We start from the raw sequence: 18,827 nt of genomic DNA, 5'->3' as shown, positions 1-18,827 counted from the left end.
TTAATACAAATAATCATGCACAAATTGAATATATAAATTAAATTTATATGAAAGAGTAAACAACAAGGCTCTTCTATACCAAACAAAAGCTTGCTGGACAGTTAGAAAGGACAAATGTGTATAATTAATACAGATGGCTCTAAGGCCAAATTAGAGGATATATACTTTTTTATTAGAGTAAAGGCACATTTGCAGAGATTGGTCAGACAAAGGAAATGCTCTGGTTATTTGAATAATCTAACTAAAGTCATCTCAGCTACCATAAATGAATTACTTACTAGTCTTCAAAGCTTTATTATTTGCATATTAACACAGGTATTTTTAATGTAATGTCATCTTTGGGAGATCTTGTAATTCCTTAGCCACATAATTTTGACTGAGTTATTGCTATACAGTATTCTCTTTAAATATTAGCTATGTTATCTGTTTGGATTCTAGGTAAATGGAAGTTAATTATAATAAGTAAAAATTTTTTGATAATAACAATGATTTGATTACCCTGAAAAGTTAGGAAATATAAAGGTCTTTGTGAAAAGAATTCCTATTCTATAATTTCCGTGCAAATATCTTGATTTTCTGTGTTCTGAATTAGCTTTACTTATTCAAGTAGTGTATTTTTTATTTGCAATCTGGAAAAAAAAGACCTATCCACTCCATCTTCTAAAAAAATTAACCAAGAAAAAAAGAGAAAAAAATGCAAAGAAAAATACATGTGGATCTGATTAAAGAATGTGTATTCAATAACAGTGTTTGAGGGGGTCAATTAATAATTCCCTGTTGTTAGGGAAAGGACACAATTGGCACTAACCATACAAAAGATGAATTTATTTATCTGTGTTAAAATTAAGAACATCTGTTCATCAAACGATGTCATTGAAAGAGTACAAAGGCAAGCCATAGAATAGGAGATATTTGCCACTTAATCATCAATAAAGGGCTTGTATCTAGGATTTATTATTCCTAGATCACCAAGGAAAGGAAAACATGCTGCGGCTAGCAGTCCTGAGATTGAAAGGCGAGGTTGCGATAGGGAGGGACAAGAGCAAGGCTTCTGCTTTGTTGGCAATGTTTTATTTATTGACCTGGGTTAGGGTCACATGTTGGTTTGCTTTATGACTGTTCACTGAACTGCAAGTTCATGTTTTATATATATTTTTGAACAAGTGCTTGATAGCAACAAATAATATTCCTGTCTCTTTTTAAATTTTGTAACAGCATTATTGAGGTAGAATTTGTATATCATATGTTTGCCCTTTTAAAGTACAGATTTCAGAGTTTAGTGAACCCGCTCGTCAGTAGGGCAGATACTGTACTACCAGAGTGAGTTTTCTGGAGTCTGTTCTTCAACAGTTGAGAATTTTAAGGTAAAATAAAAATGAGTGTTCCTTTTGAATTTAGGCATTATTTTGATCTTATAACCTATATGACTTTAACAAATACCCACGTATTTGAAGTGAAACTTTCCTGACATTGAGTTATTCTTGAACGCCAGACGGTGTGTTGAGACCCATACCTCCCGGTGAAGATCAGCACCAAAGCAAAAAGCTGTGTCTCGGGAACCGCTAAGAAGTCCTGTCTAGACTGCAGTGAAGCCTCAAGAACTTTTATTGCACTTTTAAAACTCTAGCCTTGTTAACTCAGAAAATAAGGATGGATTTTATGAATAACTGGAAAAAAAATTTAAGGAAGCTACTTTATTATCACCATATGAATGATGTTAATGACAATATTTTTATTTTAGATTTGTCTGTTTTCCAGAATATAGCAGTGTGGTCTTTTATTACATTAAATGAGGTAGCAATAATTTAATGAGATCAATTTAATCACCTGTTGAGGTTAATTTCTCCTTGTCTTAGCTTTACATTAGCCAATTTTTTTAGAGGGGCTGGTTCACTGGGGTCACATCTCAGCAGAGAATTCTACACCTTTTAAAAAATATTAATTCCTTCAGATTATGAAGGTGATAATTAGTAAACTGCTCCAGGGAAGTAAATGATGACCTGGCCATTTTTAAGTCGGTGTATGGCTCACCAAAAGTTCACATTTATTATACCTAAAGCTTTTTAATAATCGGAATTTAATTAGGATTGAATCCTAATTAAATCGTAATTAGGTTCATAAAAATGAAGTTGATATACATGATCCCCATTATAAAAGTATATTCCTGACAACATTCTTAATTTTCTTTTAAAACTCTTCCAATATGTAGAAATCACAATGATTTGTTGGACTAGGGTGTTATATCACTGATTTGGGATAGCAGTAGGAAGAAAATACTATTCTGAGGCAGCACTGATTCTTGAAGTCATTCACACTGCCAACTTTGGTTATGATGTTAACAGTGAAGAAATAGTCTGGAATATTGAAACTAGCCTTTTTTGAATTCCATTCACCAATGCTGCTCATTTTTTGCTCCATACAATTAATAGAGTGTCTCATGGCTTTCAATGGAAGGTTTTAAAAAATTATTTGCAAACCTTAAGAATACTGGGAATCTTGAAAGTAAAATTATGGCCAGTCAGGTCAGTTGCATTCCAAATTGCTCTTTGTGAAACCTCTCAACTTTTATTTGCTGAGAAACTTTCAGGAAATTAGTCCAAAGATGAAGGTACATGTCTTGCACTTTCCTAGAGTTAGGGAGGGAGCACATAGCCCATGGCCCACGGGCCTGGATGTGACATCATGAGGCGCACCTGCCTTGGCTGTGCAGAGATAATCAGGTTTGCCCCTGCGATCAACCCCTTCCCTTCCACGACACCACTTGGCCTCATGAGGCCTCCTAACGGAGTCTCTCAGAACTCTACACAGGAGAATCCAAATGTTGACCGATGCCCCTATTTGAACAGCAGCCCGCTTAGGTGCACTGGGAGTTCAAAGTCATCATACCAGCCAGTTGAGAAATGCCTTAAATATTGAGAGAGGGGAGGAGAGATTACCTTAGAGATAACTAAGGCGAATTTGAAAACCAGTAGTGAAGCTATTTTAAAATATTTATCAATATGAAAATACTGAGATTTGCTTCCATTCTCCCAGTTGCTTCAATATATTAATTATACATGTTTAAATTCATGTTAGAATTGTTTTTTTACTAATATGTCATCCACATTTAATATTTTATAAATCAATCAGCAAAATTTTTGTAAGACGCCAAAGCCTGGTATACTGCCAGGTTTATGGATGCATGTGTTGGATGTTGAGGGGGATATCAGAAGGGAGAAACATAAAATGGGAAAAACTAGGCTTAGGAAGTAGAAAATGGATATTTACAAGCACTATTAAAATATTCATGATAATGCATATTTCCTTCTTTACAACCTTATAAACTTTACAACTCAGTTTTCAACATTTATTGAGAATTTACTATGTAGTACCAGAAGGAAGGCTCTATGAGGGCAGGGATATATATATATATATATGTATATTCATATATATATGTATATTCATATATATATTCATATATATATGAATTTATATGTGTGTGTGTGTATATATATATATGAATTTATATATTTATGTATATAAATATATAAATGTTTTAAATGATGAATCCAGTGCCTACAATAGTGCCTGGCACATAATAGGCATTCAGTAAGTATTTGTTGATTGATTGAATGAGTACAGGACACTGACTAGATCCTGGAAATAAGAGGTGTAAGAAATGCTCCCTCATCTCAAGAAGCTCACAATCTAGTGGAAGACAGAAGCATGAGAGAATGATTCTCAGAGGGGGTTCCCTGGACAAGCTGCTTTAGCATCACCTGGGGACTTGTTAGAAATGCAAATTATTGGGGTCCGCTGAGACCTATTGAATCAGATACTGTGTGTGGGACCTAGCAATCTCTGTTTTCACAGCTCTCCTAATGACCTTGGAGTTTGAGAACCACCCTATGAATGTAACTATAGAAAGCTTATAATATATATAATTAAAACTACTAGAAATAATAACAAACAACTCTGTATTGCAAGGAAACTAGGATGTGTTTTTAGCTAAGAAAAGGTATGAGGTATGGAGATGTATTTTTGTTAAGAGAAAAGAAAGTAAATTTTGTCCTAAAGTAAAGCTGGTTATTTCAGAATGAAAAGAGAAAAATAAAGAACAAACTAAGGACATAGACATTTAGGAAAAGAAAAAGAGAAAGGAAGGAAAAGAAGGAAGGGAGGGAGGGAGGGAGGATGGAAGGAAGGAAGGGAGGGAGTTAGTTTTGTAGTCACATTGGCTAAAAATTGAATTGTTATAAAGGTTTTTAAAAATGATACACTTGCTTTTTTAATAGTTTGCGTATGTAATTTTCTTTCATTTGCAGAAAGGGCAAAGTTTTCTTGGACTATTGGTCTGCTCTTAATAAGATATTATGAATGTTTTGTTTTGTTTTGTTTTGTTTTACCTTTTGAGTAATCTGCCTGAAAAGCAAAAATGTTGTGTTTTACTAAAATACTTTCCTGTGCTTCATGTTGTCTTTATCAGATCTTTGATTACTTAACTGAGTCTTAACGCTAAGAGCTGAATTTTACTTAAAACAATGTAATCTCCTGTATTTGCTTTTAAAATCTTTCGTCACTTTGGTTAAAAATATAATTAAGTATTATCTGTGATCCTATTTAGTCAAGTGTCGAAACCTTTTGATATTTTTTGCAAACTTTCCAAAATCGATTTTTAAACACAATTTTTTGACCTGGAAAGTGAGTTGGAGTTTTCCAGGGGTCCCTGGAACATCTCAAAAGATTTGTTTTTTCTCTTTATAAAAGGGAGGTGCTAAATGAATTGGTTTATGTGATATTGCTAAATTACATGGGAAGTATTGTTAAATAAGAAATATCAAGCTTTCTTTACATTGTATCTGTATAGGTATCTGTTTTAAGTGTTGCAGAAATTATATGAAATTCCTAGAAATCAGATGTCCCAGGATAATGTTATCACTGTAATTCCAGTTATTATCTTAAAATGTTGTATTCCCAGATATAATCAGATTTTCTTGCCAATTGCATTGTAATGAACTTTATCAGATCTTTAACCATGGCCATTTTTAAGTCCTTTCTCCTTTACAGACAGTTACTGTTTTATTCTGATGTTTTGTAAAAGTTTTCCTGTAAAAGTGCTTCATCTTCAAGGAGGTTCATGAATGGACTCTAACAAATATTGTGGAATACAAGTTTCTGATAACTTTAAGGTCATCCAACTGAACTGGGTAAGAATTTCCAGAACTACCGAAAAACTGAATTCACACAGAACAAACATTAATTACATGGGGTTGAATGAACATTGGAGTGAGTGAACTGAGGAGGATGATCATAATTTTTTATGACTTTTTGGTTTGAAACATTGCTGTTTTTTTTTAAATGTTTGGTTTTTCCAGATTTAAGAAAAACCTTTTTCTCTTTTCTCTTAATTTATCTATGATTTATAGCTATTTGTTAAATTATTCCTTTATAAGCAGAATTGAAACAATTGCTTTTTCTCCCTACCTCATACCTCCAGAATTTAACAACTGTTAGTGAGTATTCTTATTTTCATGGCAATACAGTTATTTGAGTAAGCTCAATAAGAATCTGTTCTTAAAATGAGCATAAGTGGAAACATTGGTTATGTTACTGAGGCTTTGACTGGAATGTCATATCTGAGAGATCTACATAGACTTAGATATGACCAGACAGCTTTAAGAAACTACGGTTGACTTTAGGGAGCCAATAAACAATAGAGCCCCTTGGAAAAGTTGGCCTGGTACCTTGCTTACAGGGTTCCCAGCAGCCTTACTAGGTGAATGTGGAGGGTCACTTCCTGGCAGGCTCAGGAACCTCAGAATATTTGGGAGACCTTGAGAAGAGAGGAATTAACCCAGATTTGTAGGTATTGCAGGTGAAGTGTGATAGCAAGTCCTTGGCTTGGCTTCCTAGCCTCAAGAGGCTTTTAAGAGTTCAATCTGAGATTCCTTACCAAAAATTGTAGCAAAGCAGAGTTAGAAGAGCCTATATGATCAGTTACTATTCTTGCTACACTTGTGTAAATAGGCCAACTTTATTGAAACTAGATTTAATTTGCAAACAAATTAGTCTTTCTGTGATTATTTTTGGTAGATGGAAAAATTATGTTTCAGCAATACACCTTTATAAATATCAGATTCTAGGGGCGCCTGGGTGGCTCAGTTGGTTAAGTGTCCCACTCTTGATTTCAGCTCAGGTCATGATCTCACAGTTTTGTGAATTCAAGCCCTACATCAGGCTCTGAGCTGGCAGTGCAGAACCTACTTAAGAGTCTCTCCCTTGCTCTCTGCCCCTCCCTCCCTCACTTTGTCTCTCTCAAAGTAAATAAATAAACTTAAAAAAGAAACCTTATGAATATCAGATTCTAGTGCTGTTAATTAGCTTTGAGGTTTTGTTTTCCACCTGTTAAAGTTACTGGATCCTGAGTTCTAGTTTCCTCCAATATTTGGCTATAGCTCTGCAAATAAACCTTTCCAATTTTCTCTCAGTTTTGACTTGGAATCACTAAGAACAAAACTAACCTTTCCCCCAAAGCCTTATAAACTGAATGCGAATGACTTGATATAAACTTTCGGAGAAATGGCCACAATAACTCGTGTTTCAACAATCATGCCTGCTGCTCTATGTGCCTCTCAGAAAGTTTACTTGAATACCTGGTGATGTCAGAGACATTCAAACTGCAAAAGATGCTTTGATTCTGACATCTAGAAATTTTCTTGACTGGCTGCCCCTGGGCTTAGAAGCTGGTTTATAATTTGTTGTAATCATTAACCTTTGTTTTTCTTTTGTTTCCATAGAAATGCCTTAATAAATAGTTGATTTCTCACACATTATAGACCCAATTGTGGGAGCCCAGTTATATCACAACCTCCTAATATTAGATACAACCATTTAACTGAACTGAGCTGTTGTTTTTTTTTTTTTTTTTCAACGTTTTTTATTTATTTTTGGGACAGAGAGAGACAGAGCATGAACGGGGAGGGGCAAAGAGAGAGGGAGGCACAGAATCGGAAACAGGCTCCAGGCTCCGAGCCATCAGCCCAGAGCCTGACGCGGGGCTCGAACTCACGGACTGCGAGATCGTGACCTGGCTGAAGTCGGACGCTTAACCGACTACGCCACCCAGGCGCCCCTGAACTGAGCTGTTTTTAAGACTAAGAGATTAATTCCATGAAACAGTAAAATAATCTACCAACTCAGCTTCTGGATTATGAAGCTTTTTGCAGTTTCAAAGGTGGGATTGAAGGGAAGCAAAGTATGCCACTCTAAAAAATATGCCACTTTGGCATATGGATTATGTTGAATTAAAATTATTTAAGAAATAGCCATTGTAAGAAGGACACTCCTTTGTCCCCCTGGAAGCAGGAAATAAACTCCTGTGTGAAGGGCACCCTCTCGGCACCTGGCGGGTGAAAGCATTCTCATCACTGGAGACGGGATTCAGGATTGAGAAGCCTGTAAAAACAGCTTCATTACTTCTTCATTAATTTGCTACCCCAAGCCCAAATTCCTTCATCAATTCTTCACAAATACTTGTTTCTGGGTTTTTTAAAAGGTATAAAGGCTGCCTTCCTGGTCACTTCTTTTGAGTCTCATATTTGTATGGCTTGTGTATATATGGAATTAAATTTGTTTTTTTCTCCTGATAAGTTATCTTATATCAATTTAATTTTTAGGCCAGCCAAAGAATCTAGAAGGGAAGAAGGGAAAATTTTCCTTTCCTTACACATCTTTTTTACATTTGCTTTCAAGGGCACATGCTGGTTTTTTGTTGGTTTTTTTTTTTAATGTTTATTTATTTTTGAGAGACAGAGACAGAGCACGAGCAGGGGAGGGACAGAGAGAGGGAAACGCAGAATCCGAAGCAGGCTCCAGGCTCTGAGCTGTCAGCACAGAGCCTGACTCGGGGCTCAAACCCACAAACTGTGAGATCATGACCTGAGCAAAGCCGGCTGCTTAACCAGCTGAGCCACCCACGCGCCCCACATACTGGGTTCCTGGAAGAACATTCATGCTTACTGCCAGACCAGCACTGTTTCAGAGGCCGACCAGAGAGCCTCTCAGGACCATTACCAAGTCAGCTCTGATTATGCCCACTTCTAAGAGAGACTTACAGCCAATCCATTTAATTTACTCTGTTACCCTTTGTCAAATTTCTTCATTCTCCTTAACCTGTGATACCTTTCCTATTGGGAAAAGATAACTAGCTGCTCTAACCTGGGTGACTCTGTTCTGGTTAGTAGAGGAGGCTTTTTGGTCCAGAACCTTTGTGGGTTTTCTAACTTCTCTGTAGTTGAGCAGATTGGTCTTCCAGTTATGCTGTGGCTCATTGTGCTGACACAGTGAAGGAAGTGTGCTAACGGGTTATGGATGGCTACCTCAGTCACCCCAAGAAGGGACTGAGTTACAGCTCAGGCCAAGTTTATAACCTACTGAGTGTGGAACTAGGGATCTGTTATTTCAGGCCAACATGTAGATGTAATGCTACCATTTACTCAACTCCTGAGCACCTACATGCTAAACGCTCTCCATCCCAAATGGAGACAGTGTAATTTGCTTTGGACACTTTTTTAAAATAGAAGAAATTAAATTTTAGCTGTCAAAAATAATAAAATTATATTTTGAGAAGTTAAGAAATTTGTCCAGTAGCAGACTGAATGCATAATGTTTATTTTCCAGAGTTGATCATATATCTTTACCTCCAAGCACAAGTTTAAAGCTGTGAGTTTTTCAGAATCCTAACTAAATGATGTACCAAAAAACCTTTTATTGAGATTTTAGAGCAGTTTACTAGCTTTGCTAGATTTTTGTCTTTAGTTTTTATCACACCAGAAAATCAGTGTAGAAAATCAGGTTCCCTAAACCTTGGCACGATTGGCATTTTGAGCCAGATGACTCTGCTGTGAGGGTTGTCCTCTGCATTGTGGAACATTTAGCTGCATCCCTTGTCTCCACCCACTAGATGTCAGTAGCAACTCCTCATCCAGAAGACAGCCAAAAATGTTCCTTAGGGGGCAAAGTCACCCCCAGCTGAAAGCCACTGACATAAACCATCAAGTGAGTGTAAGTGTATTTTACGATACATGCCTTACTGTATTGGATGTAAGGCCATTTCATATAGTATAATGATACCTAAGGCCTTTTCTATGGCTAGGTCCCCAGATTTGAAGATGACAAATCGAACTGATTCATTTTCAGATCTTTTAAAGAACTTAGGTTTAGGGTGGGTAAGTCAAAAGCAGTTTGAAATCTCACATCTCTGATTTTAATTTAGGTGGGGGGGGGAGGTGATAACCTGTAGCTTTGCTTGGTTCTGTTTGTTCGTTTTTCAGATTACTGATACATGTGAATCAGCCAGACCATTTTGTAAATACCCTCAACCTGCAATAATTTTTTCCACCTGTTTCCAAAAGGTAATGGAAAATCTAGAGTTAACACCTAGCTGGGCTATACATCAATCAATCAAAAGTTAACTTGGGTGAGGTTTGGTCATAGCTGGATGTCATACAGAGACAGCCTGATTTCCTTCTCTTAAGAGCATAGAATTGAGTCTATTATATTTGCCTCCCAGCACAGAAAAGTGACATACCTGTTCCATGGCCTGAGTCATCATACATGCTATGATTCATTTTGCAAGGATAGAGCACACTGTTGGGTCTGATCAAATTTTCTCTTATCGGTTGACCAGGTAGGCCTATCTTTTCTTGTATCAGCATTTGTCATGTATCTTAAAGTTACTGATTTTTTTATTCCTTTTTTTTTTTTTTTTTTTTTTTTTTAAGTAGGCTCCACACTCCTTGTGGGGCTTGAACTCATGACCCTGGGATCAAGAGTCACATGCTCTACCTACTGAGCCAGCCAGGTGCCCCTAGACTCATTGATATTTTTAATACAATTACTGTTGACCATTAAAAATCCAATGGACCTACTTAATACAAAAAGTACAGAACTTTTCTATCATTTAGGCTGAGTTTTGAAAATCCTGTCTCCAAGTAAAACAAACCCCATTAGTAAGTACCAGTTGAAAATGAGGCCCATTTAAAATGGAATACCCTACATTAAAGTATGTAGAAGTTGGTCCATAAATATATTTACCATGTACAATGAACTGCATTTAAATAGACAGATTTCGGGGCGCCTGGGTGGCGCAGTCGGTTAAGCGTCCGACTTCAGCCAGGTCACGATCTCGCGGTCCGTGAGTTCGAGCCCCGCGTCAGGCTCTGGGCTGATGGCTCGGAGCCTGGAGCCTGTTTCCGATTCTGTGTCTCCCTCTCTCTCTGCCCCTCCCCCGTTCATGCTCTGTCTCTCTCTGTCCCAAAAATAAATAAAAAAACGTTGAAAAAAAAATAAATAAATAGACAGATTTCAAAGGAACTCAGATTTCATCCACTGTAGCACACTTTCTATAAATCTGGAAACAGGAGAGTCTGGGAGATGAAATGATTTCTTAAATACTAGTTCACAATGTTGCAAGGGCCTAATCAAGAAGTGTCAGGGTTGTGCCTCCCTTCCCCCCATTTTCAGTTTTATTTCTAATGTAAGCTCACATTTGCCATGTTGGCTGATTTTAACATGTATGTTACAGTAATAAATTCAAGGACTTCCATTATTGTCAATTTAGTCATTTTTTAGTAAAATTATACCTACATATTTTAAATGATAAATAGCTCTATAAACCTTACTTTGAATTGATAGATAGCTCTATAAACCTTACTTCGAATCAAGATGTTTATTTTTAGAGAGAGAAAGCAGGGAAGGGGCAGAGAGAGGGAGACAGAGGATCCGAAGCCAAATTTGCACTGACAGCAGAGAGCCAGGTGTGGGGCTCAAACTCATGAACTCATGAGATCATGAGATGAGCCAAAGTCTGATGCTTAACCAACTGAGCCACCCGTACTCCCCTGAGCCATTGTCTTTTGAATTTCCATAATGGAATAGCTTTCTTTCACCTCACTCCCCTCTCCACATACTTCCTCTCTCCATGCTCCGCACCGTTACACTTTTGTTTTGGTTGCATCAATATTCACTGTTTGTCATTATGACTCTGTAAATGCTAATCACAGTTTGTCATGTGTACTAGCATTCCTTTTCCTTTCTTTATTGAATTTATTTTCCTGAATTTAAAAATTGCCTTTTTTTTTTTTGGCTTGGTTTTCTATTTTAGTACTAATCTATAGCCAAACTGGTCTCCCAGTTATGTAACCTTCTCTCAATACAGTCAGGCATATTGGGTATCCTAAAAAAATTCTTTTTGAAGAAATCCCTCCTAAGGCCTTCTGTCCACCTCCAGTCTGGACTGATTGCTCACTAGACATGCTGCACAGGTGTATTTGGGGGCCCACCCTTCACAACTGTCTTGGGAATCCCCTGTTTCCAGGGACCCATGTCTTTCTCTATTTGGTGGGGCATATTTTTCAGAAGATTCCTGAGAAAGGATACAGAGAATGGGTACATGGTAGAAGGATGACTGTCAGATAAGACTTTGGGTGTGGAACAGTTTTGATACTCTGAGTATCTGCCAATATCTTTATTCCTCACATTTAATTGATGGTTTGGTTAGGTATAGAATTGTAGATTGGGAATCATTGTCCCTCAGAAATTGGAAGGCATTGTTTCATAATCCTTGTTACACTACTAGAGAAAGTTTCGAGGTTTGGGTTGAAACCCTAATAAACTAGGGTTCTTCACCAGATATTCTGGAACAGTGTAGAACAGAGCACATGGCATCATGCAGAACAGCAGCCTTCAGGGCCTCGCTTTTGTAGGCACACCTCCCAAAACGTTGCTGTTGATTTCTCCATTCTCTTTGTCCTGTAAGTTTATATTCAAAATAAAACAAAAATCCTTTACTTTCATTTAATGATTTTGAGGATGAAAAATAGAGGTAAATTAATATATTCATATCTCCATTTTTGCATTTTCTGTAATGTTTTGGCTTTAAGCATCAAACTCACACAGTCATTTTAAACATTTTCACTAATATATTTGATACAAATAGCCACCCCATAATACCATTATCCATCTTTTCCTTGGGGATAAGCCCCTAAGGTATTGTGTTAGAGCAGTGCATGTTCTTCCACCAAGGACTTTTTTAAAGACTTGATGGAGATGAGGAGTACCTGAGAAAGATCCTCTCAAAGCAACCTTTGGGGATAGGGTCAAATCTTGTTCACCATCACTGTAGCATCTGGATGTGTTTGCATTTGTTATTTCTGATTTCTTTTTTGGTTCTGGTGTTCACCTCTGACCTGTGCTAGAATTGGTCCACTAGGTGGCTTCAGGCTCCGGTTCAGTTCAGACCCTGGCTCCCACCCTGTACCTCTGAAACATCCACCCTGGGTACTCCCTGATGAGCTTCCCCTGAAGCCTGAGCATTTACTTTATGATCATTTTTTATAATAACTCACTCTACAAAATTAAAAAAAAATTATGAGGGGTATCTGGGTGGCTCAGTCAGTTAAGCTGACTTGGGCTCAGGTCATGATCTCACAGTCTGAGTTTGAGCCCCACGTCGGGCTCTCTGCTGTCAGCGTAGAACCCACTTCTGATCCTCGTGTCCCTCTCTGTCTGCCCCTCCCCCACTCACTCACTCAAAAATATTTAAAAAAGACAATGAAAAAAATTTTTATGATACATTCGAGTGAAGTTTCAGTATGCAACACATTCATGGGATTTTCGTGATTTGTAATGATTATGCACAATGGAAAAGCAGTGAAATATTACCTGTTTTTACAAAGGGACCATCAAGCTTGTGTTTCCTTTGTGGTGATAGAAATAACTCAAAAGACTAGCAAGTATACATGTCTGCCCATATGTCATCATTTTTTATTTTAATTTACCACATAGAGTTACAGCTTTCATTTCCATAAGGATGACTGTAACCCAGCAAATTACTGTTCCTGCAAACCTCGCCTGACTTCCATTGTCTGCCAGATCTTTTCAGTTTGGTCCGCTTTATTTCTGTGCCAACACTTTTCTTTATAAACATGAATTCTATCTTTAGTGACACTAAGGTACATGAGTATTTCTCATTTTCCTGAATGTTATTTCTAAACGCATATAGCTTTTCGGGGAGGAGAAAGATATAAGGGGAATCCATGCAGGCTTTGTTGAGTATAGCTTTGTTGAGTATGGCACAAAGCAATTTGTTAGGGAAAGCACATGTCTTTCAGAAGGACATGAGCCAGGACTTTTCTGGAATAACTCTTCCCCCAACTCCCTCCCAGCCACTCTAGATATGAAGGCAGTTGTGTTTCTGCAAGTTTCAGTTTTCGGAAATTGGAGTCCAGGCGAAGTTGAACCGGGAGAAGCTGTGGTCCATCCCAGTGCTGACACCCACACCTAAAGGTGCTCAGCCTGGGATGTATCCCCAGGGCATGAGGTGGAGTAAGGAGGCTGTTTGCCTGTAGAGAACACGGCTCTTCCTAATGAGTGGAGGTAGGGGTGGGGTCTGAGCAACATGAAGTACCTGGTAGAGTCCGATGTGCCCATTTCCAGAGTTTCAAAAAAAGAAAGCAAGAGTTATGCTAGAAGATGCAAAGGTACTATGGGTGCCTGATGTCATTAAATCTCAAAAATGTTAAGCCCGTGAGCAGTGAGGCTCCTGTGTAGCATACCACAACCTCTGGCCAACTTGGTTTCATCCGTGATGATAACCAGTGGTAGTTCTCCTGGCTCTTTATCTGAACATTCCATGACTCATCATCCCACTGACCAATATTTCTGAGAGCTTACTGTGTGCCTGGCACTCTGTTGAGCAAACCCAGGGACACACCCTGCCCTCGTGGAACTTATAGTCCAGCTGGGAGTCAGACGTAAATATCCATGAAGATAAATGAAAGAGAGGTACATCGAGAAGAACTAGTGGTCTGACAAAAATAAGCACATGTGACTCCAGTTCTCCACCCAGATGTCGGGTATTATGCTTCTCAGGGAACTATCAGCTGACCTCAGTGGATCCAGAAGGTTGTATTGGTTTAGGTTCTTAAAAAATACTCCATGCTGAACAAGGAAATATTTTGGAAAGCATCCAGAAGAACAGAAGAAAAGTAATGTTAAAAATGCAAATAACTGTACTCTCAGATACAAGTGTTTCTGTTGACAAATTTTGCCATACCTGGTTCATTCTGACACTGAAGTAGCCTTATTAAAGGACACTGTTTCGGCTGAAATTATACACTTTAGTGTCATTTAATGGAGAACCCATATGCTTGTTGGGGTATTAGGTGGAAAGAAGTGTTTTCTTTTATAAAAAAAGCCAAAGTTGGGGTCCCTGGGTAGCTCAGTTGGTTAAGGTCACACTCTTGATTTTGGCTCAGGTCAAGATCTCCCAGTTCATCAGATCGAGCGCCACATCGGGCCTGGAGTCTGCTTAAGATTCTCTCTTCCTCCTCCTCTGCCCCTCCCCTGCTCACTCGCTTTCTTTCTAAAGAAAAAATAATAATAATTAAACATGCGGAGGAAAGACACCATTCAAACTACTATAATCATGCCCAAACAATTCCCTAATTAATGGATATATATTATAGGATGAATACAGGGTAGGGAGGCTCCACCTTTCTCGGCTAAGGTTGCTACCAACGTGACAAACTTCAGTTCTTCCTGCCTATTTGATCTGTGGGAATTGTCCAGAATCAGATGCCATCATGGGCCTCTGCACAGACTATTCGTTCTGGGAACGTCTCCAACAAAGTCGTTGTAAGTGGCCCAGTAGTGGTTTGGGTGGACCAGGAGGGTGACACAGAATGCACGGTCAGACCATTCTCGAAAAATGCCTCAATGGGGCTCCTGGGTGGCTCAGTCGGTTAAGCGTCTGACTCTTGGTTTCTGCTCAGGTCATGATCTCGAGGTTTGTGAGTCGAGCCCTGCATCAAGCTCTGTGCTGAGCTGCTTGGGATTCTCTGCTTGACAGTGCAGAGCCTGCTTGGGATTCTCTCTCTCTCCCTCCCTCTCCCTGCCCCTCCCCTGCTCGTGCTGTCTCTCTCTGTCTCTGTCTCTCAAAAATAAATAAACTTAAAAAAAAATTTTTAAAGATAAAATTAAAATGCCTCAGTGACAGAAGCACCATCAACCGCAGAAACAAATATTTACTGAATTTGATCCAAGCGCCCAAACTGAGGAAATGTGAACACTGGGAAAGAAGGTTCTAGTTCAAACTTCCTAGACTTTTATTTTTTTTAAGAAAACAGACATCTCCAAAGAGACTTTTATGTTCTAAGGGATAAACAAAATCGTAGTAAATTAAATGTGTACTGTTTATTTCAGCTGGCACATTAACTATATAGTTAATGTGGTGTCTCCAAGCAAGGTGGTTGGCTCTCTTTACATGCTAGAATAATCAATGATTTATGTACCTGACCATCTTTTCATAATCCTTTACACAAGCATGTGTATTTATGACTGTTTTAGAAAACTTTGAGGATAATTTTACTATTGAAAGGGATTATAAATTTTTTGCCATTGTGACTGTGCTTGTTTAACCATATCTAAAATTCTTCTGAAGTCAAATACTTTTTCAGCTAGAACGGTGAGGCATTGTGGCAAAATAGGCTGGGGGGCTTGCCAGGTTACATTTGCTAAAAATGGGACATGTGTTTATTTGGTCCCTCAAGGTTGGAACTCAGAAATCACCTTATCCAGTGATTATCAACAGGGGCACTGATGCCATATTGAGTGTGATCATTTTCCATTGTTTAGGACTATCTTGAGCATTGTCAGGGGATTTAGTACCCCTGGCCCACCTGCACCAAATGCCACTTGAATCATCTAGAAATTTGGACAACAAACGCCCACAATGAGGTGTGCCATGGGGGACTGCCCTTGGGTGAGAAACACTGATCAATCCAATGACCCATGAATGGGCTGCACAGGTCCCCTTCCACCATCCTCTAAAGATAACAGGTCAGCCCGGCTCTTCTCCCATGCACCCACACCTCCAGTGATGAAGAAATCACCACCTCCTAAAGCCACATTTGAACTCTACTCATTATTAAAATGTTATTTTTTATGACATAACTCCCCCCTCCCCCATTTCCATCATTAGCCTTTGGTCTGTAACACAGACCTCTTTGTTTCTCATCCTCTTCCACATGAATGCCCTTCAGTCTTTGAGAGTAGCCATTGTGTTCCTGCTGTCCCATGACAACCTCCCACCCCTCCTGGAAACTTACTGTGTCATTGTACATGGTTTTGCACTTCATAGCAAAGCACTTTTTATATTACCTCATTTAATTTTCACACCATGATGTAGGGGTGATCATTTCCTCTTCACAAGGAATGAAATGGAGTTTCAGACCCAATGACTGACCCAAGGCTGCACTGTTGGTCATTGGTCAAGCAGGAACATGAATCTAGTTCTTATGCAAATTCAGTACCTGTCACACTTCTCCCAGTGTTCGCTAGATTTTGTCCAGTCTCTCCCTTTCCAATGCCTTCTTTCTTTCCATCTCCACCTCTGCTTGTCTCCCACCATAGAAGGCATGATGGCCCCAATTTTTTACCCTTTTTGTATTTGCATCCTTTACCATATTGCTTTGCATTTCTTCCTAGCAACAGGTGGAATATATTTCTCAGCTCTTGATTTTGGGTTCAATAGAATGAAGTGAAAATGTCATTATACCAGTTCTGATATTAGGCCTCAAGAAGCCTTGTATGTTCCCACTTGTTCTTTTGCATTTCTGCCTTCATTAGACACAAGGAGCAGAGCCGCCTCAGCTGTCCTATTTAGATTAGCTGACCCCCAGCCAACCCAGAGGCTTGCAAGAAAAAAACAATTGGTTTTATTTAACTTATTGAGTTTGGAATTATTTGTTATGCAGCGGTTGCTAACTGATACATTTCTTCAACCTTCAGAAAACAAAGACTTTACCCACTGTTTTTCTTTCCCTCATTACTTGAAAGCCTGTACTAGCTTTCTTAACATCTTCATCTTTTGTTTCACAAACCACTGCTACCTTCTGCTCCACTCTCCCTGTGAGAAGGGGCCCCCAACTTCTAATGGCCAAACACTACGTGGTCCTGACAGCCTTTAGCGCCTTGAATCATCCTGCCCTTCTGTAACTCCTTCTTTGGTTTTCATGACACTTCCTGTGTTTCTCATCTCTCTTTTCTCCTGTCAGGAGTCTCCTCTCTGCCCTTGTTGCCTCTTGCTTTCCTTCTCTCTCCCCAGGGACCCTAGCCTCTCTCATGACTTCAAGGACCACAAAAGTATTGACAGCTGTTTGTAACCCCATGTCTCTTCAATATTCCAGCTGTGTGTGCATGTCTGTTTGACAGCTCCTGCAGGGGGTGCTGATGGTTTCACACAGGAAATTATTGCAGGTGGAGTGGAGGAGGAGTGGCATAGGAAGAGATGAGTGGTCAGGACTCCAGACCAGAAGGTACTGCAAGAATCCAGGCAAGAGGTGATGTGGCCAGGCTCAGATGTCAGAGTCACCAGAAACCCTTGATTGAGCACCTGTGCTTCCTCCTGCAAAGCTGCAGTTTTGTTTTTGGACTCAGGTATAGGACTTCACATTTATCCTTCTTAAATCTATTCATGGTTAGCTTTGGCCCAGTACTGCAACCTGTCACACTCCTTGTTAATTCTATTATACCCACTTAATTAGGCATCCCTCCTGGACCGATGTCAATCAGTCATTTGGTCAATGTGTTACTTGTATCCTACTCAAGGTACAGATAACACTGAAAAGAAAGGTTCTGGCAGGAAGACTACAACAATACCTGTTATTTGTTTTAGCTACCAAATGGCTGCATGACCCAGAAATTGATGCAGGTGTGGCTGGTAAGTGAAACTAGAATTTGAGTATTATTGGATGTTTGGGGATTTGGAATTGGGGGGTGGGGCAGAGGAGCATGGTGGGGACATGGAAGGACCGTATGACTCACTGGAACTGTATATGGTTGTAGCATCAGCCAGCAAGGAGTAGGAGGTTGGCAGGGGAGAATGACACCAAGAAGGGCTTTTGGAACACTTCTGTGGTGCAATAGGGAGCCATAGAAGGTTGTAACAGAACACAATCATATTTGTACCCTTAAACAATCACTCCAGCATCAGTGTGGAGAATTCATCCGTGTGGAGTGATGGCTGGTGGTTGGATCAAAATGAGAAACGATGAGGATATGAGCAAAGGTGACATTTGTAGGGAATGAGAAGAGGGGAGAGAGAATGTGACTGAATTGAGCAGAAAGAGGGCAGAGTTGCAGGGAGTTAGCAGGATCAGCCTAGAGGTGGTGCCACAGGAAGTAATAGGGGAAAGACACAAGTGAAATTATGATTCATAAAGAATGAATCAGTCTTTCATTCAAAAACACTGTTTGAAAAAATGTACATATCAAGTCAGCACTTTCTACGTTCCAGTCACTGAGCTAGACTCCGGGGATGTGTCTGTGAAGAAGACAGACATTGCCTGGCTCCAGGAGGTTTGCGACCTGGTGTGGGAGGCTCCTGTGCTTGGGGAAGACCCGGGCAGATATTTAAGCTGGGGGTTTGAGGATGGGGTCAAGAGGCAGCCAGACAGAGTATATGCTGGAGAATAGCTCCAGGCGAAAGTAACAGCCTAGAAGGGGAAAGACCAGGGCAGGAACTGACAAGCAGCGGGGTTTGCTGGGACCTCCTGGGAGCCAGACCAGGCACCGGGTGCTTGGAGGACAGTGGCAAGGGCTTGGGTGTGCTTCTGAGTGTCCAGGGAAGGAAGCCATCGGAGGTTATGGGACAGGGGAGGGCCGCCGGGGCCTGTCTGAACTATGAGAAGTTCCCCTGGGAAGTGCGCGGAGAGCTGGGGCCCCCCCCCCCCCGGGAGTCCCCCCCCCCCCCCCCCCCCCCCCCACCGCAGCAGCAGCTGCGGTCA

The 18,827-nt window shown here is 39.7% G+C and overlaps 1 protein-coding gene across 2 annotated transcripts in view; it reads left to right on the top strand.

Moving 5' to 3' along the window:
* CDADC1 (cytidine and dCMP deaminase domain containing 1) overlaps positions 1-9,751 on the top strand; it is a 54,484-nt gene extending 44,733 nt beyond the window's left edge. Inside the window, exon 11 of one of the 2 annotated variants that reach the window (XM_049646890.1) lies at positions 1,493-9,751. In XM_049646890.1, coding sequence (XP_049502847.1) covers positions 1,493-1,566 — 74 coding nt within the window. In that variant the 3' untranslated portion in view covers positions 1,567-9,751. The remainder of the gene's footprint in view (positions 1-1,492) is intronic. The other variant, XM_049646892.1, reaches the window with a different exon arrangement.
* The last annotated feature ends 9,076 nt before the right edge of the window (positions 9,752-18,827 follow it).

The sequence above is a fragment of the Panthera uncia genome (genome assembly GCF_023721935.1).
Source record: "Panthera uncia isolate 11264 chromosome A1 unlocalized genomic scaffold, Puncia_PCG_1.0 HiC_scaffold_16, whole genome shotgun sequence".
Classification (NCBI taxonomy): Eukaryota; Metazoa; Chordata; class Mammalia; order Carnivora; family Felidae; genus Panthera; species Panthera uncia.
Note: the sequence above shows the minus strand (reverse complement) of the source record. Positions and strands in the feature narration are given on the sequence as shown.